Source organism: Poecilia mexicana, unplaced genomic scaffold (assembly GCF_051168715.1).
Source record: "Poecilia mexicana isolate PSO_F unplaced genomic scaffold, ASM5116871v1 scaffold_1, whole genome shotgun sequence".
Taxonomy (NCBI): domain Eukaryota; kingdom Metazoa; phylum Chordata; class Actinopteri; order Cyprinodontiformes; family Poeciliidae; genus Poecilia; species Poecilia mexicana.
The window spans coordinates 16523130-16550447 of record NW_028263370.1 but is presented as its reverse complement, the minus strand read 5'-3'; the positions used below and the strand labels follow the sequence as shown (position 1 = coordinate 16550447).

The window sequence follows — 27318 nt, the reverse complement described above, 5'->3', positions numbered from 1 at the left end:
CGACAATAAAAAAAATCCTTGAATCCTTACAAAATATTGAATACAATTCACTCCTGAAAGTTTATTTTTTACAATAGTGAAGCGCATCAAATCTCAATCCCACATTTCCTGACACCCACACAAAATTCTTTACAGGAACTGTAGTTAATGCTAATTAAAAGAACATTTGCTACCGGTTTTCTTTCTTTTTATTAGCTTCCTTTTGATCTTGAGACAATACTGTCTGCCCCGAATAACTTTAAAATTGACCCATAGATGCATGGTCACTTGATTAAACAAATAAAAGTTTCAAGAGGATCAATGTTTTTCTCTTGCAGCTCCTAAGATATGGATTGAGCTTAATTATCACTGGTTTTATAAATAAAACTGGTTTTGGACATTTCAAATGAAGATTAAATTCCAAATAAACAGCAGCACACAGTAATGGCTGTGAAGCCAATTCATTTTCTAACTGATTTGGTTCAGCTGCTAATATTTTAACACAAGTGCAAATTTCTAAAAAAAAATCTTAAAACGCTGCCAATTTTTTTTAAATTGATTTGTCCCAGTGTGAAAGAATTTTTATTAAAAAATTCAGATTTGCAACTAAATGTTTAGAATAATATCTTTCTAAATAATGAAAGATTTACATTTTTTAAAATGATATTCATGCTGTGTAAATTGCGGTGCAGGAAGACTATATTAGAAACAATAACAGACTCAGGCCAGCTGACTTCTGAATTTTATTGACAGAAATGTAAAATAACTTTAGGAAGAGTTGAGATTTTGACCTAAAAAAAGAAAAGTGAGGCACTATATATGGAGTGTGAACATGGATGATGAGGGCAATCGGATAGCAACAAAACGGATCCAACTTAAACTTGGCACAGTGAGTTACACATGTTAAACAGCAAACACTCAGGCCTTCCTCTTAAAAACAGATTTATCAGTTTGATCTCTTTTTAATTTAAATTCCCAATGTTGGAAAGGCTTCTAATATATCTTCTGATTTTTATATATTTACATATGAACACAAAAATAAATAAAAGAAAGAAACATGGAAATAAATCCTCTCTAGAAAGATCATAATTTGTGCTTTTGTAAATTATTTCTGAGCAGATGCAATCAGTGTGAAACTAAATAAAATCCACCACTGATATGGACTCTGTGCAAACTTTATCTCTGCATAATGATGAAGCAATGTTTCACTTGAAAAGTCAACCTTAAAAAAATAATTGAACAGTTTTATGGTGCAGTTTAAGCAAGTGTTTAAACTGCTGAAAATTTGATCGTTTCCTTTCACTACTGCTGCCACCTGCTGGCCAACAGGAGAGTTAACACTTTTCAAGCCTTGAAAGTCAACAGGGAGATTATTTTATATCTGCAAAGCAATAGTAATTTTGAAATGAACCAAAATTAAAGACCTTATTTTCTTATTTTCTAAATGTTTCCATTTTTGTTTCAAAATATCTTTTTTTTTAACAGTGTTCTTTTTAACACCTTACAAAGTTCACAAAGACAACAGTTAAATTAAGACGCTTACATTGTGCACACAATTTAATCTGGATAGTTTGTATGACAATCAGCTCAGACATTTCATAGATGGATGTGACTGGGATGTGTTCAGTCATAAACCAGACCAGCCATCATGAACGTTACCACGGAAACGAACGACAACTCACATAATACTGCAAAATCCTTCTTTGCTACAACAAAATAAGCCAACCTTGAAATTCTATAGATATAAATTAGATTTTTTTAGTCAGAAATGGGCTGTAATTGCCGCTTTCAACCATATGAAGACAAAGGCTTGGATGTGATTATTGATTTGGCTTAAATTTCCATAGATTAATGCATCTGTCGGAGAGCTTGTGATTGTCTAAAACAAGTGAAATAACCACAGTATTTCACAAAGTAAGAAACATTGCTCAATCATATGCAGGTTTTATAAACATCTCATCAACCAGAGTGCAGCTCTCTGTAGTAGTAAATGCACATATCGGCTCGCTAAGCTTCACGCGAACCAGTTTGTTTTTTGTTTTTTTAGTGGTATTCATCCACTGCTACGTCTGAGCAGAAACATTAAGAGGGATAAATTCACTTCACAGCAGAGGGAGAGTCGCTCAGGTGCATCGTCACAAACAAACATCGTTAACATTTAAATAACATTTAAACACGACTCTCTCTTTCTCAACATTTATCCACCTGGTTGCTCTGTTCCTGGCACTGCTGGCTGGTTCCTGCTGCCTCCCTTTTCTTCATGCTTTCTGATAAAATGTTATTAACCCGTCACGTTTCATCTCCCGCATGTTATTGTGCGTTTGCTCAGCTGCCCTTCAGGACTTGAGACCCATGCGAGCCATGAGCTGCTCGTAGACAGTCCAAGCCATGGCGGCCATCAGAGTGCGCCGGAGAGATCTCGGCACTGCTCCGCGGAAAAAACCGGACATGCCCTTCTCCTGAGGAAAACAGGAAAAAACAAGAGTTATTGTAAAAGTCATTTAAAAGAGCCTGATCTGTAAGTATTGGAAAGTCAGAACTTAAAAAGATTATAGTCTGCCTGTTTACTGTTTTTGAAAGTAGAGAAGTAATTTTAAAATCCAAGAAGAGCTTTGTGTAGAAGTATAAGTGTAAGTGTATAAGTGTAGTAGTAGAGCCAATAAAAAGAGGAAGCGCTTCCATATATGGATGATGACATCACCAACTAAATGTGATGTATATGACAGAGATAGATAAAATGGTTTCTTGAGAGGTGTGACTACTACACAAAATCTTACCAAGTATTTTTGATCTAGTTTCAGGCACAAATGTCTTAGTACGCTTGAAATAAGACAAAACTAACTTTCAAGTAACTTTTCAGCAAGAAATAAGAGCTTGTTTTAAGTCAATAATTTCTTAAAATGTACTAGTTCTACTGACAGATTATTTAATTTTTGACATAGTTCCCCTGTTATAAGTGAAATGTACTACAGGTTCACGCTGGATGATATGGCTGAAAAATGTATCACGATACAACAGCTTCATATCAGTCGATATAGATAATTATTAATTAGCTTTTTGTTTTAAATATCTGAAATAATCTTTATCCTCAGTTTTCACTCTGCTCCGTTGTTTTTTTTTTGTTTTATGGTTTTTTTAAGCACAGTGGTGGAACCTTAAACTGCTGCTGTGGCAGTTACTCAAAAGGTTGTTGCTAGGCAACCGGAGAGCGAGTGAGTTGCTAGGTAACCAAAGAACAAGTTGGTTAGTTGATTCTACTAACCTTGCTTAGTTCACCGTGAGAGGTTGAACAGTTAAAGGTTTTCCTCTGCCTACATTTCCCAGAATATTCTATTCTATCGGAAGTATTATCTACTATCTATTGGTATTGATCACGTGTATTGTATAGTGTTATCGATTTATTGTAAGTAATAAAGAGCTGAAACTGAGTTTCCTGTTTCAGACAGAAACGCACCGTGTAGATGTAGCGAACAGCGTCTGCTGTCCTCCAGTGGGACGGGCTGACTTGGATGTGAGTCTTCACCACATCTGCAGGCTGCGTGACCACAGAAGCCATGACGCCTGCTACCACTCCACAGCTGAAGTTCACCAGCGGTGCGTACGGCGCTGATGTCACTTCTGACGAAGAAGATACCAAATATAAGAATTCAGCTGAAAATCTAGACTTTTTATTTTTTCTTCTCTTTCTGTAGTTTGTTTATGTTGACTTGCTGCCGTCTTCACCTTGCGGCAGCGCTCGCTTGGCCTGGCTGTAAAACATGACGTAGATGCCGGAGAAGGGAGCGTCTCGCAGCAGCGTGGCGGTCAGCCCCGAGAACAGAGCTCTGACTCCCTCCGTCTCATACATGCTCCTCAGAGCTCCAGGCACGCTCGCATAGTTGTAATATCCGCTCTGTAACAACAACGACAAACCCAGCATTAAGGGATCTCCATTTTCTGTACTGCTACTTTAGATTTAAGTAAAAATACGGTGCCTGTGCATGTTTTTGTTGCAGTGTAATTTAATCCCAACTTATTTTTTTAAAGAATGAGGTTTGACTATTTATAAAATTAAAATGTATGTGTATCATAACTTGATGTTAAAATTCCTAAGAGTGCTCATGATCAGAGTTAGAACATGAATATATAGATTAAGGTATAAACAGTGAATAATGGTGTCAATGCATTAGCATATATCTAAGAAGAAATAATACAACGAGGGCTGCAACTAACAATTATTTTAGTTATTGGTTATTCTACAATTAATGGATGACAAAAAAAATCCACATTCTGCTGATTTTTCATTTAACAACTTAAGCTTATTCCACACAATAGCAAAAATACATTAAAAATATAAAACAAATTATTCAATTCCTTTTTTAAATAAGAAAATAAACCATATTGTCTAAAATACCCCAGCATAGCATTTCTTCACTATATTCTTTATTATTTGTAGCAAAGCTCAGCTTTTTCTGCTTGACTTATCAATACCGTTTTTTAAATTACTTATTACTAACAGGATGCTAAAGGTCATAACAGGAGTTTGTTTTATAGAATTTGAACTGGGTGAAGTTAAAACTAAGCCACTTGAAGAGTTTTGAGTAGAAAAACTCTACTTTATGTTCACTTTTTATTCTCACATTAATATAAGAAAACTAACCCAGGAGTTTAAAGATAAAATTAAAAAGGAGATCTTTCCTCGGCTCCAGTAGGAGGCAGTTTTGCAAAACCACAGTCACTATTTTCAGTGGTGACAGCAGAACGAACAGGTACAGAGGAAGCATTTTTACTCATTTAGGACTGAAAAAGACCATCTGAGATGATCTGCCGGAGGGCACAGATTAACAGCTGCGCACCTCAAAGCGCGTCTTGATGACAGTGAACGGCAGCATGCAGACCCCCGCCACGGTTCTGGCACCGGCTCCAAGTAGAACAGCCTCGCCAGCGTTTGGCGCCCGGTCTTGGAAGAAGTGCTGCTTCAGGGAGTAGAAAGTGCTGAAGTAGATCCCCACCCCAGGAATACAGCGAACAAATGACTGCAAAGTCAGAAATAACAGCAGTTAAAATGAATCATGCTAATAAATGTCACTTATGGCTGTAACTTTTCGATGCCCCCCTGCTCAAACGCACCTGACTTCTAAAGAAATAACTGGCTACCAGGCTTCTCAGTGACCTGGTGAGGAGGTAATTCTATGGGGGACTTTTCTGCCATAATTTGAGAACACACATTTTCAGTTTGAAAATGTCTTTCTTCTCAAAACTTCTGCTCTCTTTCAAATATTCACTGAGCTCTCTCAAACCTTTATCCTCACACTAAAAACTTGTCTCTGTTCGGATCAAATCTCCGCTTGAAAACCTCTCTGCTCGCTTGCGAATCATTTTCTGCTCGTGCTTGCAACAGAAAAGTACCGTTGCCTGGCAACCTCTCAGCCAATAGAATGAAAGTGTTGCACTGGGTGTGTTTGTTCCCTTCTAGTGGGTTAAAAATAAGAAAACCAGTTGCATACCGGTGAAACTCCTTTCCACAGACTGAAGAAATTCTCCGTCCTGATGACCTGAATGAAAACCCGGAACATTCCCACCTTGGGCGTCCTGCAAGAATTAAATTGAAGAATTATTACCAGAGGCATCTTGAAATGGACAAATACACTTATCTACATTTAAACACACTACAACTATAAATCTGAAATGTGTTTTTGAAATTTTTATAAAGCAAACTGACAGATTTTGTGTACTTCTGAACATTAGTCTGAACAGAACATGTGAAATGATAATGACAGTATTTTGCTGCGAGGGAAAATTCAGAGCAATCCAGGAATAAAACATATTAGAAAGCACCAAAGACTTTAGACTGGGGCAGAAAAAAAACTGATGTTCACAGACACTTTGTATCTGTGCTTGAGATGTTTTAGATGTTTGAGAGGAACAGGACAGAATTTCAAACTCTAGAAGAGCAAAGCAAATAGAAAGATAAGATAAAACGCTTAAAGCTGTAATTGCATCAAAAGTGATTTGGTTATAAATCTGCTTGCCAGATTTTAAACTGTAAAATATGTTAAAAACCAGGAATATTTTTCCTTCAAAATCACGGTTAGCCACCACTGTGTGCACATAAAATGAGGTGAAGTTGAAACATGATGTAAAAGTTCAAGGGGTGAACTCTATCATGAAACAATTATGACTGAGGTTTTTTTTATGTTTAGAAACAATCACCACAAAATATTAGCAGGTTGATGCTGCCACTTGTAAAACCATTTAAATTTAAAATCCAATACTCCCAGCACCCGGCTGTGACAATTGCAGTTCCAAAGGCTAACACCATTATGTGTTGCTGGTGTGACTAATTTCTCTATATGGGTCATGAAAACCGACTCAGGCTGCCTCTGATGCCGGAGTTCGTCTTCATTCTTGAAGACGTCTTGTTAAAGACACGCTTCACCAGAAGGATGCCGATTGTCTGATGGCATCCAGCTGGAAATATTTCATGTTAGTCACACATGAAACGTGTGTGTGTGTGCATGCACCCTGGCTTGGCGTTGTTCTGCAGTGTCTGCAGCCGTGTTTTGACCAGATCCAGGGGCTGGAAGAGCAGCGTGGAGCAGGTGCCGCTGAGGGAGCCGCACATGAAGGCTTTCAGAGCGGGGTGAGCCTGAGGAGAAAGACGGAGAGGAAAGGGGCAGAGAGGCGGACATGAGAGGGGACCGAAATGGCGGACACAAAGCACATTGGGTGGACAAGGACAATGAGATGGGAAGAACGTACAGAATTAGTAATTACAGAAGACGGAGGGAAAAAGGAGAGAGTGGAATAAAATATAAAGGATTAGAAATGAACATACAGCTTATTAAGATTTTAGCTGTTTCTGGAAACAAGAGAAATCACAATTACATAAGAAATCAACAAACCCATTTCTCAAAAATGTAAGAATAACCTCAGTTATTTATATTTTACTTTAATCCAAACATGCTGCAGTGACATTTTACATTTTGTTTGCGTATTTGAAAAAACAAGCCTGTGGCACAAAGGCAGAGGCCAGGTTCACACACAGTGGAGATGATGGAGATGCACAGAGACAGCTTCCACACACACACACACACACACACACACACACACATACGGATGCACACGCACAAGCACACACACACACGCACGCACGCAGCCATGTTTTCAAGCCTCCTGATGAAACCCTAACCTCACTGAGACCCTAGATGGTGGGGTCTCCCTCCATCAGATAGTAAGTATTCTCACCATGAAACTGAATGAACACATTAAGGTCGCTGTAACATGTGAAACACCGGCTACAGATAAAAACACACGCTGCAGCTGAAGAGTCAAATTGAAGTTGGATTTCATCTGATCACACACGCAAGCTGTAATTTCAGCTCCGTCTGAAGGCAAACTGTAACTGGAAAAGCTCCACACTTGACAGCGATGTAAACAAATCAAACAGTGAGCCGTCTGAAACACACAAGACGACAAAATCGCTTTTTAAAAAACACAAGTGCTACTTCAAAATGCAAATTAAGCTCCTACCTTCCCCAGACCGCCTGGGGTTCGGCTCTGAGAATCCTGCTTTTCCTGCATTTTGCCCTCTTTCACCTCCCTCTCATCTCCCGGCTATAAACGGGGTGACGCCAAATAAACCTGCATCTCTCCTGCAAACCTTTCGTCTCTCGCTTTCCAACGACAAAACGCTCTCCGGCGCTTCTTGTCCTCCCTCCCCACCCCCCGTTTTGCAGCCAAAGCCTAATCCAGCCAGCGTTTTTCTGAGGGTCTTTATCTTTCAGGCACACGCTTACATCTGTACGTAGCTCTGCCCCCGCTGAAAAAAGCTCCCTGCTAAATTGCATCTTTATCAACGGACATGAGTCATGGGGTGTGAATATAAAATGTGGGTCACAAGAAAAATAGAACGAATGTATTGGTTGGATTTGAAGCAGTTAATAAGAAGCCCCAATTAGACTCAACTCATGGGTTTCTCTGTTAAATTTTAACTTTTTTCAAGGTTTTTTATGACTCTGGTGGCTTTTATTCAACAGTAGCCCCCTAATTTCCTCTATTACAGTTACAACAAAAGCTATTCACACCCCTAGGAGAATTAAAGTAAATGCCTTTATTAAGATTTTAAAACTAAATGGCAAAACAGAAATCATTTATATCCTTCTCAATAATCAGAGGAGAAAGATTTATTGGCAAACAAACCATTTGTATAAGTGCTAACCAGCTTTTTAGATGTTATTGCTGATATTTTGACAGTTCAAAATCACCCTAATCTTTACAGATTCATTTCTGATTCAGGACTCCAAAAGTCAATATTACATCCAATCAGAAAGAACATGTGGGGAAAATTAAAAGGATTTCTTTAAACCCAAATCTGCCAGGGATATAAGTAATTGAACTGTATATTTAGCACAAGAAAAGCTCACATACATGTCTTTACAAGTGTTGCTCTAACAGTCATGCAAGTTCTAATTCATGCAAATTAATGCAACATCTTTATTATGTCAGTAAACAGCATGGAGGAGAAGACTTTAACTATGTCTAAGGTGTGTTGATCTCTACATTTATTAGGTTTCATCATCTTGGTTTTAGTTTGATCACTTGGGTGCTCATTATACAACATTATTTTATTCTCAGAACAAGTCTGAAGTTTGTCCTGCATCACAGCACTGCCGTTTACCAACATTTATACATAAACCTAGTCAAAAAGACGACATTAGATGAGCAGATAATGATATTAATGTTCCAATATCTGAGCAAGACGCCTGGTTTTATTAGGCTGCTACAAAATAAAAGTGGAACAAATTCACATGCACTGCTAAAAAAAAAAGAGAAGACGACATTTTTATTAATGGCTTTAATACTTTGGAATAAAAAAAGTATTTTTTTATGTGATTCATTGTCTCAATTGGAATAGTTTTATGAATATTAATTGGCAATTTATCTGAACTTACAGCAAGTACTTGGTTACTAACAAGGTAAAGGAAATTCACTTCAAAATTATGAAAACATATCCAATAAAATTATTTAGAAAAAATCATAGAAAAGACTTGGATGAAACTTGTTTCTTTTGAAACAATTTCACATCTTTTATATTTTATTTATGTTAAATATTTCTGGACTGAAATTGAACATTTAACTGTGTTGTGATATTAAAATTAAACTACAATATAATATATTTTTTTAATAATGTAAAAAGTTTCGATCATAACTCTTATTTTTATAAAGCGGTCTAATAAAAGCCGCAATATACCTCAGCTCAAAGCAGAATTGATAGATATTTTTTAAACTTTTAATAAAAGAGTTATTTTAACATCTTTTTGTCTGTTTTTACCTCTCTTTTGTCTTCTAATGTGTTATTGTAACTAGTTTTCTTTTTCCATTATATTTCACTTGCCACGCTCTTGAATGTACAGCGGCTATTATTGATAAAGATTTGAAGAAAAAAATGGTTGCCATCATTAACATATGTTACACTCACCGCTAACACCTCCATCCCTGAACTGGATGTCGAGCTTGATGAGTCCAGTTTCCCCCTTTACTCTGTTGGGTTTCTGCTGGTTCGGTTCAGCCGTGGTTACTGCGTATATAAAACATATGTCGAAAACATTTGACATCCCCGGAGTTAGAGCTAGCTGTATGCTAGGCTAGGTTAACCAACTGTCAGACTGAAAGTAGCATGGCGTCAGCATCACCGAAAGATCAGAAGCCTAGCAAATCTAATTACTACAAACATATTGGCCAATTAAACAAAAAGTCAAGTTTTAAAAACATAACTTCACAAGTAATTTGAGTTTGGCAGAGTTACTATCTAGCTTCACATAGTTCCAAGAAGAAGAAGAAGCCGGTTGACACGTTTGTCAACCGGCTTACTACTAAGAAATCGACTCTTCTTACCTTGTAGTAGCGATGTTAGGGATCCATCGGAATGACCCTTGGTAACTCTTGAACCGCCATCTTTTGATATTTACAGAGGCCAGTTGCAGGCGTTTCCTTGGAGACGAACTCGCCGGTAATACAGAAATTTACGGCAAGAGGGGTTAGCTCGGTTTAGTTTACAGGCTTTCCGTTCAGCCACAAAATGTGGAAATAAACCAGTTCACTGATTGTTGCGAGAAGTTGAATTCAGACGTCGTTAAGAGCAGGAGCGAGTAAAACTGACGCAGGTTGCCGCAGCGCTGCTGAAAAGGCTAGCCTGTAGCTAGCCGTTCTCAGTCGAAAAAGGACAAAGCTGTTACTTATTCCTATCACACAGATAAGTCCTTTACAATAAGGTTCAGCCGTGTGTCTGGTCTCGAAAATAAAACGCGTGCCAAATCTACAAATGTCTAAAAATGGCACACTACCTCCGTGTTGAAATACAAACCAGAACGAGAAATATGACCATAATAGTATTGAGCCGAGCTAGTGCATTATCAGTCCGATACTGGCCTGTAGATGTCGCCGCTCCTCTTAGTCTGGAAACCTGAAGGTTATTTCATCCCAATACTCAAATTTAACTAGTTAAAAAATGGCGAAACTTTTACTTGGTAAAAAGTTTTATATTCAGTTGTACTTTTCATTTTTACCCAAGTATCACTACTTTTTTTAAAAATATTTCTGGATACCTAATTTGCTCTGCAGACAGCACCAATTGCAGATAAATACATTAAAAAGTTACAATAATTTCACATCAAAACATCCATACACCACAATCAGATGAGCCAAAACAGTAATGCTACCAGTTTTGGCTCATCTCAAATTGTTAATGAGGCAAACACTAATCTATGAGCAGATGATTAAATGCGACAGTGTAATGCTATTGAAGAACAAACATTTTTCAACCAAAAAGGTAGACAAAAACCTACCCCTCATTTTAAAGCGAGACCTTTTATTTGTACACAAGATTTGTTTAGTATTTTTCTGTTGAATCCATTGTGACACTAGGAGGTCAAGTGAATATACAGTAAACAGCCAAAATAGTAATTGGAGGTGGAAAACTGTTTCTAATGCCTGAACTGTTCAAATTATGTTATTTGTGATATTTTCATCTTTAAAATACCTGAATTTGCACATTTGAGGTTTTTGTCCAATTTCATAATTTCTAAATAGAAGTTCTGATTAGTTCAACATCTTTACTAAATTCTTCACTCTTTAGTAATTTCTTGAACAGCTTTTTACTTGAATGAAAATAAGTTTAAATAGTGTTCCTATTGTGTAACTTTCTGGGTACCCACCTATGCCAATTACAAAATGAACAAGTAATAAATCCGCAATTCTGATGAGTTTTAGACAATAAGCAGCATTTGAAAATAACCTGCATCGTGAACAACTTAAAGAAAAAAAGTTAACTCATATTTAGCCATCAAAGCCAATTTGTGGCATTTTATTTTAGTGTTTTAATTAGTCTCAGTAAATTTAAGAAAAAATATTTGAACTGATACCAAAATCTTGGCCAGAAATCAGATCTCTCTCAAAACAAAAAAGCAAAAACAAACAGTAATCCATGAGAATATCATTCTAAGTTAGATTTGTAGGAATCCATACTGAATGCTGCAAATAAAACCAAAATCTCTAAATAAGAATAATGAACAGAAGAGACAAAGATATGAATGCATTCCTTACTTTATTCCATTAAGGCAGTTCATAAAAACAGATTAGCCTTACACCCACGGGATCAGTAACATGCAAATTAATAACTCATCTGAAAATGCTGTGGCAGGGCGTTACACAAAAACATGAAGTTTGAATTAGGAGACAAAAGTACTGGCAGAAACGCAGTCCATTACTGTGAAAATAATACAGTGAAGCAATAAAACAACCCATCACCTGTAACTAATAAGCAACACAGTTGGACAATACAGCATCCAGACAGATGACAGTACAAAATGTGTCAATTTATTAACTACTGGAAACTTAGTTAATTATTAACAAACGCCCATTTTCCAATCATGGGCGTTTGTTGCGTCATTTTTGTAACAGACTGAGGAGAAACCTACAGTACAGGTAGAAATTTGGAGTGGCTATAACCGTTATATATCCAGAAAAAAAGTTCAAAAAGAAATTTTTGAAATTGTGATGACATTTTACAAAAACTTTGTTTTAACAGTACAATATAAACTTTAAGTAGAAAAATAGGCAGGAAAAGTATCTGAAGCTTCTCATTAAAAATATACTGCATAATTTTAGAGACATTTTGGCCAGTTGCATGTAAAAAGGTAAATGTAAGGCTAACGTTTCATCGCTTTGTTTCCCTTTTGGCCGTCCGGCTCCGCTCACTCGGCTGCAGGCTCGGTAATGTCGGTTGACACTTCCACGTCGTCGTCTGTGTCGTGAGTGGTGCGACTCAAACCGACCCGCATGTTGAAGGGCAAATCTCCACGTCTGCAAAGAAAATTAAGAGGCTAAACGAGCCACAGAGACATAACAGTAGCAGACTAATGTGGCAAGATAAATTAAAACAAGATCAGGAATTTTCATTTGCATGATTGTTTCTTTCCAAAAACTGGAAGACAAAAATCTTCAGCCTGGTCCTTTGGTCTCAACTAAGCACTTTTTGAAGGGCAATTTGTTTACAGACTTCACAATTTATTTTATTTATGCATTTATTTTGGATATTTAAAATGTCTTCCAGTTCCAATGTTAAATATTAAAATTTAAAGTTTATTGATCTTTGAGAATGTGTTCTTGCACTATTCTGCCATTACCATTAAAACAATAAGATCGTTTATCGCAATAACTTCTGGGATAATTTATTGTCCAACAACTTATGACAAATCTAGGCATGACAATTAAACAATGCAAAATTTTATAAAATTCAAATTAGGAGTTCTGTGGTTTGTTCAACTGCCTTCATAAGCTTTGCGTTTATTTTTGTAAATGCTCCATTTCCATTTATTAAAGTCAGGCCTACTCCATCAGAGAAATGCCCTTTGACCTCATGTCTGAGGAACGGCCGTACCTGAGCTTGCTCTTCAGAGTGCTGACTTCGCGGTTCATCAGGTCAGCCGACTCCGTGGCATCTTCCAGGTCCCTCTGCAGCTTCCTGCGGTAAACGTTGGCCCTCGTCAGCTCCTCCTCCGTTTCCTCAAGCTGCCGCTTCAGTTGACGCATCCGGCTGTTCGTCTTCTCCACCTACAGAAAGAGAGACGTCGGTAAGAAATTATGTTTGTGTTTTTTTTTTTTAGTGTCACTGTTTAGAAAAGCGCTATTAAAGAATCATTAAAGGTATTGCCATTTTCAAATTTCCAAGAAAGGAACCGTCATTATGGACATCATCTGTGAGAAATAATGATTAAAATTACAAGAAACAAAAGCCTGGAATATATTGCACTTTTACATAACTTTCTTTTTTATCATTTGAATTTTTTAGAGGTACTAGTAGAAGTGAAAACCTGCCATTTGTTGATGCATTTACAGACTGAAAGAAATGCATCAATAAGAATTATCAGGAGAAAAAAAAAAAAAAAAAAAAAATCAGATTTTCCAACATTAACCGGTTGAGGGACGATTCACCAGCTCTGAGCGACTTTTACAAATTGAGTCGCAACTATAGATGAAGCTGCAAAAAAAATTCAAATAAATGCACATTTTATCGTGAACAGGAAATCTGGAAGAACTTGCCTGGTCTTTGTATTGATCTGTGTTGCGTCGTTCATCATCAACCTGCAACATCACCTCCTTGAGTTTCTTCTCCGTCCTCCTGACCAGCCTGGAGGCCTGCTGACGCTCCCTGAAACACAAGGCATCCACCATGAAGGAGCAAAACGTGTAAAAATAAAAATAAAAGCTGTTGAACTGCCACTCACTTGGACTCCACATCCAGCTGCTCCTCCAGCTGAGCGATCCTGGCCTCCAGTGAGGTGATGGAGGACTTGTACTTTGACTTGATGGTGACCTCAAGCTCCTGCAGCTTCAGCTTCAGCTCCTTGTTCTGGCGGTCAAGCTGGGAGCGAGCGCCCTCTAGCTGCTGGGAGTTGCTGCGCTCCGAAGTCAGCTCTGTGGTCAGCTGATCGGTCTGAGGTCACAGACATGCAGGACAGATTTAAATTTAAAATATGAAGTAGTAGTAATGATGATTTTCCTCCATCTGGTGATCTTACCTGCATCGTCATTCTCTTCACACGCTCATTAACCATCTCGGTGTTCAGATGTTCTTCATCCAGTTCCTCCTCCAGCTGAGCGATGCGAGTTTCCAGCCTCCTCTTCTCATCCGTCAGCACAGAACTGCCAGGAGAAAATTATTTTTAATCAAGCAGGTAGAGCACCCAAACATTTTACTCAAGTAAAAGGTACTCAAGATTTAAAAATCATGGTTAAAAAAAAGCAACTCAAGTACTGAGTATTATGTCAAATGGATGAAAAAAATATAAAGTCATGAGCAAATTTTGGTATTTTAATTAGTAAAAAGAAAATTTATATGAACTACAAAGTAATTCAAATGACGTTTTCAAAAAATGTTTTCAATATAGTTGTGTGTGTAATACTTTCAGTGGGTAGTGCATCCATACGTTTACACAATGGAGTATTAGAGCCATGCCAAGAAAATAAAATTATAAGAATAAAGTCAGTATTATGATAATAAAGTCATATTACAACAAACCAATAACCAATTTCCTGTTGTGAATATGTTGCAAAAAACAAAAGGTTAATTTAATAAAACCTGTGTCTGTGCGCTTACTTCTTTGTGTTGCTGCTGTTGATCTCATCCTGGAGTTCGTCCCTCTCAGTCTGAAGCTGCCTCTTCAGTCGGTCAGCAGTGGCCAGCTCCTGATGGAAACCAAACACACAAAAAATAAATATTTCATGCTGTACAAGCTGCTGGAGCAAACCAATACCAGCAGTGTGGCAGATTCTGTCAAAACTCAAGTTTTCTTTAATAAAACTCTACATTCCCACCCTAACTGCAAAGCTCAATATGCATCAAAGCTTGAGAAACTTTTATTTGGGGGGAAATTTAATGCATAAGAAACTTAAAACTGCTTTTTTACCAACTGTCCTATTTGTCAAATATCCGTTATTGGATCAAATGGGAACAAATTTCTTTGGATTTTTTTGTAAAGTGAACGTCTCGGTGAGATAAAACTTACTTTGCCACTAGATTGGATAGAAAATTGATGAAAACAATGCATGACGTTGGAACGGCTCAGTGTATGAAATCTTTGTAATTTTTAGCAAGTGTATCACAAATTACATTTTTCCTGATCATGCAGTCTTAGTCGACCATTTAAAGCGCCTTCTGTAAACCATTGTCAAATAATTTTTAAAAATACAAACAAAAAATACAGAGTGCATCTTCTTATCTTGTATATTAAGGATTCATAGTTTAGCTTTGTTTAAAGCAATCTGTTTATAAATATCATGCTCACTTATTCCAGAAAAGCAAAACACAGATTTATCCTTTTAAAACAAGTAGTTTCTGTAAAACTATCCTATTGTGGAAAAAAATTATAAACTTAGCCAGTCTCTATATTTAAAGGATATATTTTACTTTAAAACATGCAGAAAACTTTTACATATTTTAAGCCAAAATGTCTTTGGATTATTAAGGAATCATCAACTTTAATCAACCTACTATAATTGTTCTGAAAAGTTCTTGAAATAAGATAATTGTACACAAATACTGGATAATATTTTGTGTTTTTTCAGTTTTTGTCCTACTTTGTGTTCGACCACATAAAATCCGCCTCCTTGAGGTTGTAATCCGACTAGAATGTGAAAAATCTCATGGATATGAATACTTTGTTAAATTGAGTTTAATTTTGAGGGAAGGATCGTCGTTTACCTCCTGGAAGCGCAGGGCGTCGGCCTCCATGGCCTTCAGCTTCCTCTCCGTCTCTTTGGTCTGGTTGACGGCCTCGTCTCTGGCCAGACGGAGTTCCTCCAACTCCCTCAGCAGATCTTTCATTTGGGTCTAAAAAGAACCATGTCAACACGCAAGCCAATCACAGATCGTCAATTTATCCACTTCCGGCTCAGACATCGTCTACCTGGAGCTTCTTCAGCTGCTTCAGCGCGTCATCGCGTCCTTTGTTCGCCTGGTCGATCTGAGCTTCCAGGTCCGCCAGGTCCAGCTCGAGTTTCTTCTTGGCAGAGAGAGCCTGGGTGCGCTGCCTGCGTTCGTCCTCCAGCTCCAACTCCATCTCACGCACCTCGAAGAGCAAAACGGGTTTTAATCAAAACGCAAAGAATGAAGGGATAATTCAGCCGCTTGTTCCCAGTTTCAGCAGCAGATGAAACTGTAGGTACGAGATCCAAACTGGGCACAAATTAGAACCTGAAAAATTCAATTCAAGATGGCCGCCATTGCAGTCAAGGAAAGTTAATTTTTGCACTAAATTTGCCAATATTCATATTTCATATCATCACACCATACGTAATTAGATGCACAGAAAATATATTTGCTGATAATTTATTTTTTGTCAAGATGGCCACCATGGTTATAAATTATGTTTTCCACTAAAATTTCCAATTAGATGAATGTATTTGGTGGCAAATGATAAGCAACATAATTTGAACCATAGAAATCACATACATTTTCTTTATCTTGCGTTTTCTTTTTCTGGCAGACATTTTTCAAAATGGCCACCCTGGATATAATAGAGAATCTACGCTAGCACTAAAAAATGCAGTAGTTGCCACCAGTGGATCAGTAGCCACTAATTTGTTAACGATTCTTAGCTCTGCTAATGCTAAACAGCTAAACAGAAAAATTGGTGGAAGCAAGTGCTAAACCACTAAATGCAAAACATTAACCATCTGCGTCACATCCTTCCAGTTGATGACTGGTGTGAGACTCAAACAGAAAAGTCTATTTATGATTTTGTGTCATTTACTTTAAAATCAAAATTAAATGCAACACAGTTCATCCAAGTTATGAAAATGGGTAACGTTCTACGACAATAACCGATTTAAAGGGCTCAAAATGGCAGCCATCTTGAAAAATGACAGTCATCCTGACATTCAAGTGTCTAATGGGAAATATGAAAAAAGATAGGACTTGAAGGATGAAGTTTATCTACACTTTAAAGCTGTTTACAGCTGAAATCTCACGGTTGTACCTGCTTGACGAGTTGCTTCCTCCTCTCCTCTCCCTGCTCGTCTCTGCCCTGCAGGTCTCGTTCAAACTGGGCCTTCATGGCCTGCATGTTGACCTCCAGACGCAGCTTGGCGTCCTCTGTGAGCTGCAGCTCGTCCTCCATCTCCTCCACCTGAAGCTTCATCTCCTCCAGCTGCTGCTCCATGGCGCGTTTCGACTTCTCCAGCTCATGGACCTGCACATTGTTGCCAGTGAGCTCCAACCTCAATGAGAAACGTAGCTGCAAAAGTTTGCGGAAGCAGCAGAACTCACGTTCTTGCCCACATCGTCCTTAGAGGAGACCAGGTCCTCCATCTCGGCTTTCAGCAGCTTGTTGGCGCGGTCCAGCTCGTCCTTCAGGCCCGTCATGGTCTCGAGCTCGCGGGCCAGGTTGAGCGCGCGCGTCTCCTTCTCCCTGGCTTCAGCCTCGGCTTTGTCGCGCTCCTCTGCATACTGAGTGGAGATGGCTTTCTCCTCTGCCAACATCTAAACAGCAAGAAGAATTGGGAGGATGTTTAAATTATTTTTTCAAACATGCATCATCCCTTTTTTATTCAAACTCCTTTACTCCGACGCCCAAAATAAAACCCAGTACAACCATTTTCAGAAATATCCTCAAAAGTCAATGTGTGACTTAGTCCTAGTACAAATCCAGCTGTTCTGTGGAGTGTCAAAGATTTTTTGTTATTTTTTTATTATGGATGTGTAAAATATGGTTTTCCCCATTCTTAAAATGCAACTAAGTTCCAAATCAACTGGGGTTTTTTGCTGTTAAACTGTTCAAATATGTTATTTAGGGTTAGTTACACTTTAAATGTTTTAGTTTCTGCTTTTCTACCTTTAGTTAAATTTACTTGAAGAGGTTTTTTTCTTCCAGCCAAACATAAATTTTGCTCCCAAAGCCTCACTCGATGCATTTACCTGGTCAAACTTCTTCTGCTTCTTCTCCAGGTTGGAGACGATCTGCCTCAGGTGGTCCTGGTCCACCAGCAGATCGTCCAGCTCCTGCTGCAGACGGGTCTTCGTCTTGTCCAGTTTGTCGTAGGCGGACGTCTTCTCCTCCAGCTGCTGAACGATGTTGTCCATCTCCCTCTGGAGCTTCTTGCGGCCTTCCTCAGCGCCCTCCAGCGAAACGGCCTCTTGTTCCACCTTCTTCTTCATCTCGGCCAGCTAAAGAATAAGAAAAAATGGTGGCGAGTTTTAGGTCTTTTGTACAGAAGAGGATTAGGGTCAATAAAAAAGAAAAGACTTAAAATTCCAACTTTTGAGCTCAGAAAATTAAAGTCAAAATTCTGCAACAAAAAAGTCTACATATTCTGAGAAATTTTCCGGAGTATTTTGTTTCTAAAAAATAAAAAAAACACTTCTAAGCTCCAACAGCCAAAAATGTTAAATTTTTTTTGATTAAATTTTACATTTTCTAGAAAAAAAAACAACCGGACATTTTCTGAGCTTGAAAAGTCAAACATTTTGAGTGAGCTCAGAAATTTAGAAGTTTTTTTCTATAAAATATGTAAAACTAATCTCAATTCCTGAACATTTTTGGCAGAAATGTACTTTTCTACCTACAATATACCACTGTAGAAAGAGGATTAGGGCAACCGAAAAAAATAAAAGCAAAAAATTTAAACTGTTTTTCCGCAGAATTCTGAGTTTTTCTACAATCGGCCTGCTACGCCGTCGTATCTTCTGTACTTTTGATCAAGATCATGATTGAGCGGCTCTGTGGACAAACCTGGGTCTGCAGAGAGGTGACCTGTCTCTCCACGTTCTTCTTGCTCTCCTCTTCTTCCTCCAGCATCTCCCGCAGGTTATTCTGCTCTTCCTCCATCTGCTTCAGGCGGGAGGTGAGGGAGAGTTTCTGTCGGGTTTCCTCTTGGAGAAGCTCCTGGAGTTTAGAAAAGATCGCAAGTTCAGAAAACTGAAGATGGGTGAAACCTTCGAGTTTCTTTTACAAGGACTCTGCTGGCTTTAAATTTTCTAGACATAAGAGATAAACACATTTCCAATTTCAAACCAAGGGTAGAAACAAAAATACTAAATAATACCAACAGTGCTATTTCCCCACAGCTCAATGATGCTTTAAATGAGAAGTTTTCAGGAACTCAGACAGTCGCCGTACCTGAGTGTCCTGCAGCTGAGACTCCACAGTAGAAAGGTCTTTGCTGGATTTGATGTTTTTGCCCTCAGCTGCACTCAGAAGCCCGTTGATGCTGTCCAGCTCAGTCTGCAAGACGTTAAAAATGTTAAATCACTTTTTCTGATGGGATTAATATAAAGATATTTCATATTTTCTTATCCAAAGAGGTATTGTGGTGGAAAATTTTATCTGGTAATATATTGTCCCATTCCTAGCATAATGGTCCAAGTAATTATTTTTTTACCAAAAGTGATTTTTGAAAAAAATAAATAATAAAACATAAAAAAAGCAATTTAAAAAAATCACCATAATTTTAGGAACGTGACAATATTCAACATCAAATTAATATAAAACCTGATAATATTTTCCACCACTGAACTCGTTACCAACTACAATCAGAAGGTATGATGCAGCATTTATGCTAAATGAATGTAATAATTATTGAAAGGGAATAAAAGTAAAATTCAATGTTTCTTTACATAATTTGCAGCATTGTGTGTTTGCATGGGAAAGTTTGTAAACCTTTGGTTTAACCTACTTCTAGTAAATATCTCGCTCTTTTAACGGATCCATCTCAATCAGCTCATACCTGCATCTTGGTCATCTTATCGGCGAGCTCGTGCCTCTGTCGCTCACTTTCTCCAAATTTGATCTGCAGCTCCTGGACCTGCGCCTCAGCCTTCTTGCGTCGGTGTTCAGAGTCGCCTTTGCTTTGGGTCAGATTCTTCAGCTCGATCTGTAGCTCGTTCCACTCGCTCTCCAGGGCCTGCTTGGCTTTCTCCATCGACATCTTGTTCTGCAGACGTGACTCAGATTACTGAGGTGTGTTTTAAAATGTTTGGCGGCAGCTTTCCTCCTTGTGCGGTTGTGATTCTTACCCTCTTGGCCTGGTCCAGTTGTTCGTTAAGCTCTTCAAACGCCTGGTTGTGTTTTTGCCTCATGTCGGCCATCTGCTGCTCGTGAGTCTTTGCTTCGTCCTCCAGAGTCTTCTTCAGCTGAGCGACTTCACTCTCACGCTTGGCCCTGAAGCAGAGGTCAAACTCATTTTCATTTTGGATTAAGATAATAAATGTTCTCAAGTGGCCAGTTGTGCCAAAATGTATACTGTAGATGTAAAACAAAAAAAGTCTAATCAATAAGTACTTCTCAAAATTAATTATGGAATATCATTTCATATTGATCAGTCTCACCAAGATTTTATGTTGGTATGTGATATTTTTTACAATCAAAAATGCTGATTTTTTTGGTGCCAGTTTTGAAATTTTGCAAGATTTGCACTTTTATACGACTGTACATGTGTATCAAATACTGCCACCTGCAGGTGGGAGTTGGCAGTCACTTAAATTCATTGATTTTGACCAGCTTTGCAGAAAATTGGCAGTTAACTGACAATTATAGATTAGCTAAAAAAAAAAATGCTGTGTGAAGCGTCTTTTGATTTTATGGGAATTTCCAGTCGAAAAAAGTTGCAAGATTTTTTGTTTTCTTAATTGTCACGTTAAAAACCATCACTATGTCATGGCAGCAAGCTATGAGACAAATCTGAAAAATGTTAAGCTCCTCTTAACATTTTTCAGATTTGAAAAAAAATCTGAAAATCTTTTTTTGATTTTTTCTGAAAAATTTCCAGAAAAATTTTCTACTTTCTACTAATTTACTGCTTTCTGAACTACTTTCAGAATTTCCACAGACCACTACAGATGAGATCAGTCTGAGACAAGTAATCAGAACCAGGCCTTTGCGCCATCAATCATGCTTGTGTACGCACTGTGTGATTACCTGAGCTCCACGTGAGCAGCTGTGGTGTCCAGCGTGTCCTCCAGCTCCGTCTTCAGCGCCTCCAGCTCCTCTCCCAGGTCCCGGCGCTGTTTCTCGGCCTTGGATCGGGCCTGCCGCTCCAGCTCCAGGTCCTCCTGCAGCTCGGAGATCTGCGCCTCCAGCTCCCTGATCTTCTTCTGGGCCGTGTTCTTCGCCGCAGCCTCCTCCTCGATTCTGGTGTTGCAACGACAAAGCAGGGTTAATTTAAAAAGCTGCAGATTTACGGTTTGCTGCAGTGAAAGTTTAGGGTTTTGTCCGACCTGGCTAAGGCAGCCAGGAGTTCCTCCTCCTTCTTCGCCAGCTGAGCCCGGAGCTCGGCGATCTGGGCCTGCAGGTCTGCGATCTGGTCATGGAGCTCAGTGGAGTCTCCCTCAAGCTTACGGCGGTTTTTCTCCAGGTCCTGGCGCATTTTTTCCTCTTTCCTCAAACGATCTGAACGTCATAAAAATAAAAAAAACTCAACGTCACTGAAAACATAAAGCAACTAATAATTTTTTAAAAAATCTCAAACTAGGAAGTTTAGTTAATTTAATAGTTGATCTCTTGATCTTGTCAATTAATCATGATTAATTGACAAGGGCCAAGAGAGTTTTAAATCAAGAGATCAAAGTCCTTCCATATCAAAGAGCAAATTTAATCATATGCCAAATTTAAAAAATAAGTTGTAACATAATTTGTGTCAGCTGTGCTAAATACTGACTGAACAAACAAATGTGTGGTATTTACATTATTAAACTTGGACATATAAACTACTAGAACAAAAAGGGAACTCTTAGGTTGATGGAGAAAAGTTACAGATAAAAAAAAACCTTAATTGTTCATGAGCAGAGAGCTGATCACACAGAATACTGTCTGTTTGTGTTCTTAAAAGGAGATTAAAACTTCACTCCATTAAGTTTTAACTCACAATCCTCGACCTCAGCTTATTGGCATCATGTACCACCCTTTTCCCCATCATGTTGCAATTTTTCTGCATTATTCCAGCTGCTTTTCCGTCATCACGTCAGTAATTTTTGGTTGAGAAGTTGGTGCTGCTCCGTCATGTAGCGTTCGGCTAAATGAGCGCTAATAAGGTAATAACTTAAGGAGTTTATAGAGTGTTTATATTTAAAAAAAAAAAATAAAATAAATCTCAAAGTGCATTTTACACCTTACAACGGTGTAAAATCCGTCTCCGTCTTTCCCGTTCTGATTTGGCCTCCATTTTTTCGCCTGTCTCAGCAAGCTCCGCTTAAGGATGAGCAGTGGCGCCCTCTGCTGGACGGCGACCAAACTACAACACTAAAAGAAGGTCTAACTGGACTTTATTAGTTAACCAATTGGAACTAATTTTAATCTAATAAACCATTAAACAATAAAATCACTTAATTGTTTGCATCCCAACACTTGCCTTCTAAATCAGTGATCATGGTTTCGTGTTTATTCTTGAGCTTCTGCAAGCTTTTGGACTTCTCCTCCTCCTCAGCCAGATTGATGGTGAACTCAGAGATCCTCTCCTCGAGCAGTTTCTTTTCCTGAAGTTACAAGTAAAGAGGTCTCCATTATTCTGTGATTAAAGAAACCATTTTAACCGCCATGTTGCTGTGCGAGGAGACGTTTAGTCGGAAACCTTGTTGAGCTTGCTGTTCTGGTCGTCCAGCAGAATGATGTCTTCCTCCATTTTCTTCAGTTTGGCATCTGTGGTGACTTTCTCCATCTGAAGCTTCTGCCTGGCTGCCTCCTCCTCATCCAGCTGCTGCTCCAACTCCTGGATGAGCAAAATTAGCAGAAAGGTTAATGCTTAAATACACAAACGGTCAATATACGTGAATTAAAACAGGGACTATCAGACAAAAGGAAAAATAAAAATGAGAACGCTTCCAAAATTAAGAGAAAAAGTATCCTAAACAATCATTTCATTTGTGACACACTTGGTTATGTTATGTTTTGTCCGTCTAAAATCCATTTTAACATTTACCTCCTTTTTGTTGTTCATTCTCTTATTCAGTTGGTTATTTGTTATTTGGTAGATCAATATTTGTTAGTTTTATATGCACTAATTGGTGAATTAAAAAAAATTGCTGCTGAAATAATTAATCATGATGAAACTATAGTCAATTTATTAATAGATCAATATTTAAGTGGAGTACTGTACAAATATATATATATATATATATATATATATATATATATATATATATATATATATATATATATATATATATATATATATAGGATTAAATAAAAAAAATCCTTTGTAAATATGTTATATTCAGAACTTTAAGTGGTTTAGTTTTAGCTTCACCTGGTTCAAATTCTGTAAAAATAAAAATCTCCTGTTATGCACCTTTTGCCATCCAATTATTAATCAGTTGATCCAAAATAAACAGATCAGATTTTCACATGCTGATAAATATTTTTTAGCTGTAGATGGATCTTTTGCTATTAATGATCAAGTGTACACTATAGGCAATAAAATGTTTTTATTTTAAAAAGGAACTCTATTATTTGCATAATTCAATGTACCTCTAATATTGCATAAAGACTAGAATTGATTCTCTGAATAACTAAAATAATTGTTAGCTGCAGCCCTACACATAAAGGTGTAGCATGTATTCTACAGTCGACTGACCGTGATGTTCTGCTGCATCTTCTTCTTCTCCGTTTGCATCTGCACGACCCTCTCCTCCTCTTCCTCCAGCCGGGACTCCATGTCGTGCAGGATCTCCTCCAGCTCCTGCTTCCTGGTGGCCAGACGGGCTCTCATCTCTTCAGCCTCGGCGCACAGCTCCGTCTCTGCCTGCAGCTGCTCCTGCAGGGCCTGCTTCTCTGCACTCAGCTGCACAGAGCCACGTCAGACAGTTTATCGCTCGCAGGCTCTTCTGAATTAAGAATAAACTTCAAGCTATTGCAAAGACTCACCTGTTGCTGCTTCGCCTCGAATTCTTTGAGCTGCTCCTCAACTTGGATTTGTTTCTCCTTCACCTTGAGCAGCTCCTCTTCCTTAGCCAGCATCTCCTCCTCCTGCCGAGACACTTGGAGCAGAGGCTTCACCTGGAGAGAAACATTTAAAACTTTAAAAATGGATAGTTTAAGCAATACAAGGTCATAAAAAGTTTCAGTATTTCACACTTTAAATGTCTAGAGTTTTAATACCCAAGTCCTGATCATAATAGGTTTGTTCAGAGCAAAGTGAACTGTATCCATTTCTCATCTTGCTTTTTGTCATTTTCCTAAAATAAACATCCAAGTCAGGGGTGTCCAACATATGGCTCGGGGGCCATTTGCAGCCCTCAGACCAATTTTGGGTGGTCATTGATTGCTTTTCAAGGATAGTCTAAATTTGAAGTTTTTCACTTATGGCAGGCTGATAAAAAATACAATAAAAAATGCAAAATGTAAGGTGGAACACAAAGTATTCATTCAATTGTTTTCAATTTAATGTAATTTATTGATAGCTACCAAAAACATCCAGTGACTTTTACTAAAATTCAGATGAAGAAACATTTAAAAAAAAGTCTCTGAAAAGACAAAAACGTATCTAAAATTTGATCAATCTGGAAAATGCTTTGTTGTTTTCTTTTAAATTTGACAAATCTATAAGACACTTTTCTTTGTTCTCTACAATAACTTACAGAAATCAGATTGCTTTGATTATTTGATTAAAATATTGTGGGTTGAGTTTATCATTTACTTGGCAGGAAGAAAATTTGTTTTTGCACTTATAAAGAAAATTGGTCACAATTTTTGGAGTAGTTTCAACTAGATATTTATGCCCCATGTTACAAAAAGTTTGGATACCCCTCCAACGCTAAAAGTTATTTTCACCAAGTGATTTTAGCTAATAAATAAATAAATAAATAAAATATATTGGACCTTTAAGAAAGTGAAGATGCGTTGGGTTTTTCTAATATGCCTCATTTTGGCTCCCACATTTATCTGACACTAATAAACACTGAACTGCTTCATGATCAATTTCACTTATGGTTTCAGTTGTAAAGCTTTTGTTTCAATTTATTGTTTTTGGTGGTTGTTTTTAATTTTCTAAACAACCATCAACACTGGAACTGCAAGATATTTTAAACATTCAAAATAAGAGTTTGTTGATCTTTGAGAGAGCAAACCTGCATTATTCTACTCAGAAGGTCTCAAAACCAGCATTATCGTTTATCGCAATCATTTCTGGGTCATCGTCTAGCAAAATTTGCTGCTCATTTTGGATGTTTGACGAACAATTTGAAAAGAGTTTTAAAAATGACTGTCATAAAACGGAAGCTGCGCTCCAGATTCCTGTAATGATCCAGATGTTTGGTGATGTGCTGGTTGAATTGCATTTGATGGTACCGAACCGTTTCCATCGATCTCACCTTGGTGAAAAGCCTCCACCACTGCCAGTTCCTGAGTTTGAGGTAAGCTGCACAGTTTCGCTGGATGACTTTCATGGCAGTCAGATGCTGCTGTCGCTTAGCAAAGGCTCTGGGATTATAGGCGGAAACGTGAAGTTATTGTTCAGTAGAACGTTGGGAAGCAGAAGTATGTAAAGAATTACAGTTTAAATATCAATGTTTTCTTACTTTCGGGCTACATATCCTCTGCACCAGGCCTGGAAACTCATGATCACATCAGTGATCTTCATGTCTCTCTCCTCCTCCAGGTGGGCCAAGACTCCAGCTCGGAAGAACACTTTACTTTGGCCGATTCGGTACAGGTTGGGGTCCAGCTCCAAGGCTTTAATCTGTTTGGGTCAGGATGAATGAAGCATGAGCTAACTGATGACATTTTAATAAACCGCTGACATCTGAAGCTGGAAACATTACCATGAGCACGCAGGCTTGCTTTCCATCCATGAAACCCTTTGGGATGGCATTTGGAGTGAGGATTTCATACCTGAAACGCAAAAATAACCAGAGTCTTCATGCCAAACACAAGGAAGCCATTTCAGATGTGCATTTTGATAAATACTAGCAGATTTGATCAATTAGTACAATTTTTAAAGATTTAATTTTTGGAAAAAATCTTGTTTTGTTTTTTTGCACTCCTTGGGTTTTCATATGTCTAACTATACTAACTATCAGTAGCAGGACTTTGAAACACTTGAAAAAGCAACTATTTCTGTTTTTTAAAAAAAATAAATAAATAAAAAAAAAAACATGGACTGAGCTATTCACATCAGATCTCAATTTTTCCCCCTCATTAATGAGGACTTAAAATTTTACCAGAACGTCTTAATTTTATCTTTATTCTGACAATATGATTTTATTCTAGTAATATAAATTCTTAGTCTGGTCCAAATATGCCATATTGTCCAGTATTACACCCAATATGTCTCAGAAGGAGTGATTGAAATAAGTCATTTTTTGGAAATATTTTTTGTTTGTAATCTTTTTTGAGGAGGTAAAATGTAAAAAAAAAAAAGAAAGAAAAAAAGATATTAAAATCAGATATAGTATGAAAAAAAGATTTTATTTTTAAGCTACATCAGACATTCCCAACCTAACCCTGTTTATACACCAAAACAATAAACGTGTCTAATTTAACAGAGTGATAAAGTCAAAATATTAAAGTAAATTTCCAAAGCATCACCTCTGTCTGAACTCCTGGAAGACGATCCGGTTGGGGAAGCCCTGTCTGCAGATACGAATTCCCTCCAAGACGCCGTTACAACTCAGCTGATCCAGAACCAGGTGAGAGTCCAGTTTACCAGCCTGACAAAAAAATAAGAATCACAACTGGACTTGGATTTGTGCATAATCATTAGTGCAACACCTGGAGAGTTGCCAAAGCAGCAACGTCGTACCTTCTTCTCGTGGTTAGGGATGATGCAGCGCACAAAGTTGGGGTTGGTGTTCCTGAGCGTGGTCATGAGGTTCCCCAGCTGCTCCTTGTACAGCTGGCCCACCGTGCGGAACATGCCTTTACGGGTCTTAAAGGGTCCCGAGTCGGACATTCCTGCAACCTTATCCAGGCCAACGATGCGGTCCACTGGAAAATCACAAGGACATGCAAAAATAAAAATAAACGCAAAGTTTCACTTTTACACAAATAAAACATCTTTATTTTAAAGTTGTTAGTTACAAATTTAGCCATTTTTTCCTGAGTTATTGGAGAGATTAGGAACTCGTGAAGCACCAATCACTGTGCAGTAACTGACATTGTTGTATCAAGTTGTAACCAATAAGAAAATTAGACTGCAGTTTCCCCCACCAACCTAATGGGGGAGACAGGTTTCAGCCCAAGTATTGCAGAGTTAACAAATTTACACAAAAATGTCAATTTGCACAGAAATAATGATTTGACCCTTAGGAACCAATTTACACATTTTATCTGCAAAAAAAACAAAACAAAAAAAAAACGTTTTAGGGTTTAG

At 37.9% G+C, this 27318-nt stretch overlaps 2 protein-coding genes across 4 annotated transcripts in view; both read right to left on the bottom strand.

Moving 5' to 3' along the window:
- Positions 1-709: 709 nt before the first annotated feature.
- slc25a38b (solute carrier family 25 member 38b) lies at positions 710-10398 on the bottom strand. Of its 2 annotated transcripts, XM_014986207.2 has the most exons (8): positions 9856-10398; positions 9440-9538; positions 6483-6607; positions 5466-5550; positions 4815-4994; positions 3703-3871; positions 3434-3597; positions 710-2438 (listed from the first exon to the last, which is right to left on the bottom strand). In XM_014986207.2, the coding sequence occupies exons 2-8, from the start codon at positions 9452-9454 to the stop codon at positions 2316-2318; spliced, it is 861 nt and encodes a 286-aa protein (XP_014841693.1). In that variant the 5' UTR covers positions 9455-9538; positions 9856-10398; the 3' UTR covers positions 710-2315. The 2 variants fall into 2 exon arrangements, with proteins under 2 accessions (XP_014841693.1, XP_014841692.1); XM_014986206.2 differs by lacking the exons at positions 9440-9538; positions 9856-10398 and adding an exon at positions 7492-8129.
- A 1148-nt stretch (positions 10399-11546) lies between these two features.
- Positions 11547-27318, bottom strand: part of LOC106917322 (myosin-9-like) — a 34168-nt gene continuing 18396 nt past the window's right edge. For both annotated transcript variants that reach the window (XM_014986193.2, XM_014986195.2), the window contains 26 exons: positions 26749-26933; positions 26535-26656; positions 25769-25838; positions 25526-25686; positions 25319-25427; positions 23874-24005; positions 23584-23790; positions 22582-22719; positions 22363-22486; positions 21233-21404; positions 20934-21146; positions 20033-20177; positions 19744-19950; positions 19137-19241; positions 18750-18902; positions 17936-18184; positions 17288-17500; positions 16998-17210; positions 15927-16088; positions 15722-15850; positions 14618-14706; positions 14040-14163; positions 13746-13954; positions 13561-13669; positions 12899-13071; positions 11547-12321 (listed from right to left, as the gene is read on the bottom strand). In XM_014986193.2, coding sequence (XP_014841679.2) covers positions 12213-12321; positions 12899-13071; positions 13561-13669; positions 13746-13954; positions 14040-14163; positions 14618-14706; positions 15722-15850; positions 15927-16088; positions 16998-17210; positions 17288-17500; positions 17936-18184; positions 18750-18902; positions 19137-19241; positions 19744-19950; positions 20033-20177; positions 20934-21146; positions 21233-21404; positions 22363-22486; positions 22582-22719; positions 23584-23790; positions 23874-24005; positions 25319-25427; positions 25526-25686; positions 25769-25838; positions 26535-26656; positions 26749-26933 — 4022 coding nt within the window. In that variant the 3' untranslated portion in view covers positions 11547-12212. The remainder of the gene's footprint in view (positions 12322-12898; positions 13072-13560; positions 13670-13745; positions 13955-14039; positions 14164-14617; positions 14707-15721; positions 15851-15926; positions 16089-16997; positions 17211-17287; positions 17501-17935; positions 18185-18749; positions 18903-19136; positions 19242-19743; positions 19951-20032; positions 20178-20933; positions 21147-21232; positions 21405-22362; positions 22487-22581; positions 22720-23583; positions 23791-23873; positions 24006-25318; positions 25428-25525; positions 25687-25768; positions 25839-26534; positions 26657-26748; positions 26934-27318) is intronic.

What these genes read in the sequence shown, in the direction of transcription:
- slc25a38b (XM_014986206.2), bottom strand. Translation starts at nt 7,542, where the DNA reads ATGCAGGAAAAGCAGGATTCTCAGAGCCGAACCCCAGGCGGTCTGGGG. An exon ending in TGTGGAAAGGAGTTTCACCG is followed by an intron (nt 4,995 to 5,465) that starts GTATGCAACTGG and finishes CTGACTTTGCAG; the next exon opens with TCATTTGTTCGCTGTATTCC. An exon ending in CAAGCGAGCGCTGCCGCAAG is followed by an intron (nt 3,598 to 3,702) that starts GTGAAGACGGCA and finishes CTTCTTCGTCAG; the next exon opens with AAGTGACATCAGCGCCGTAC.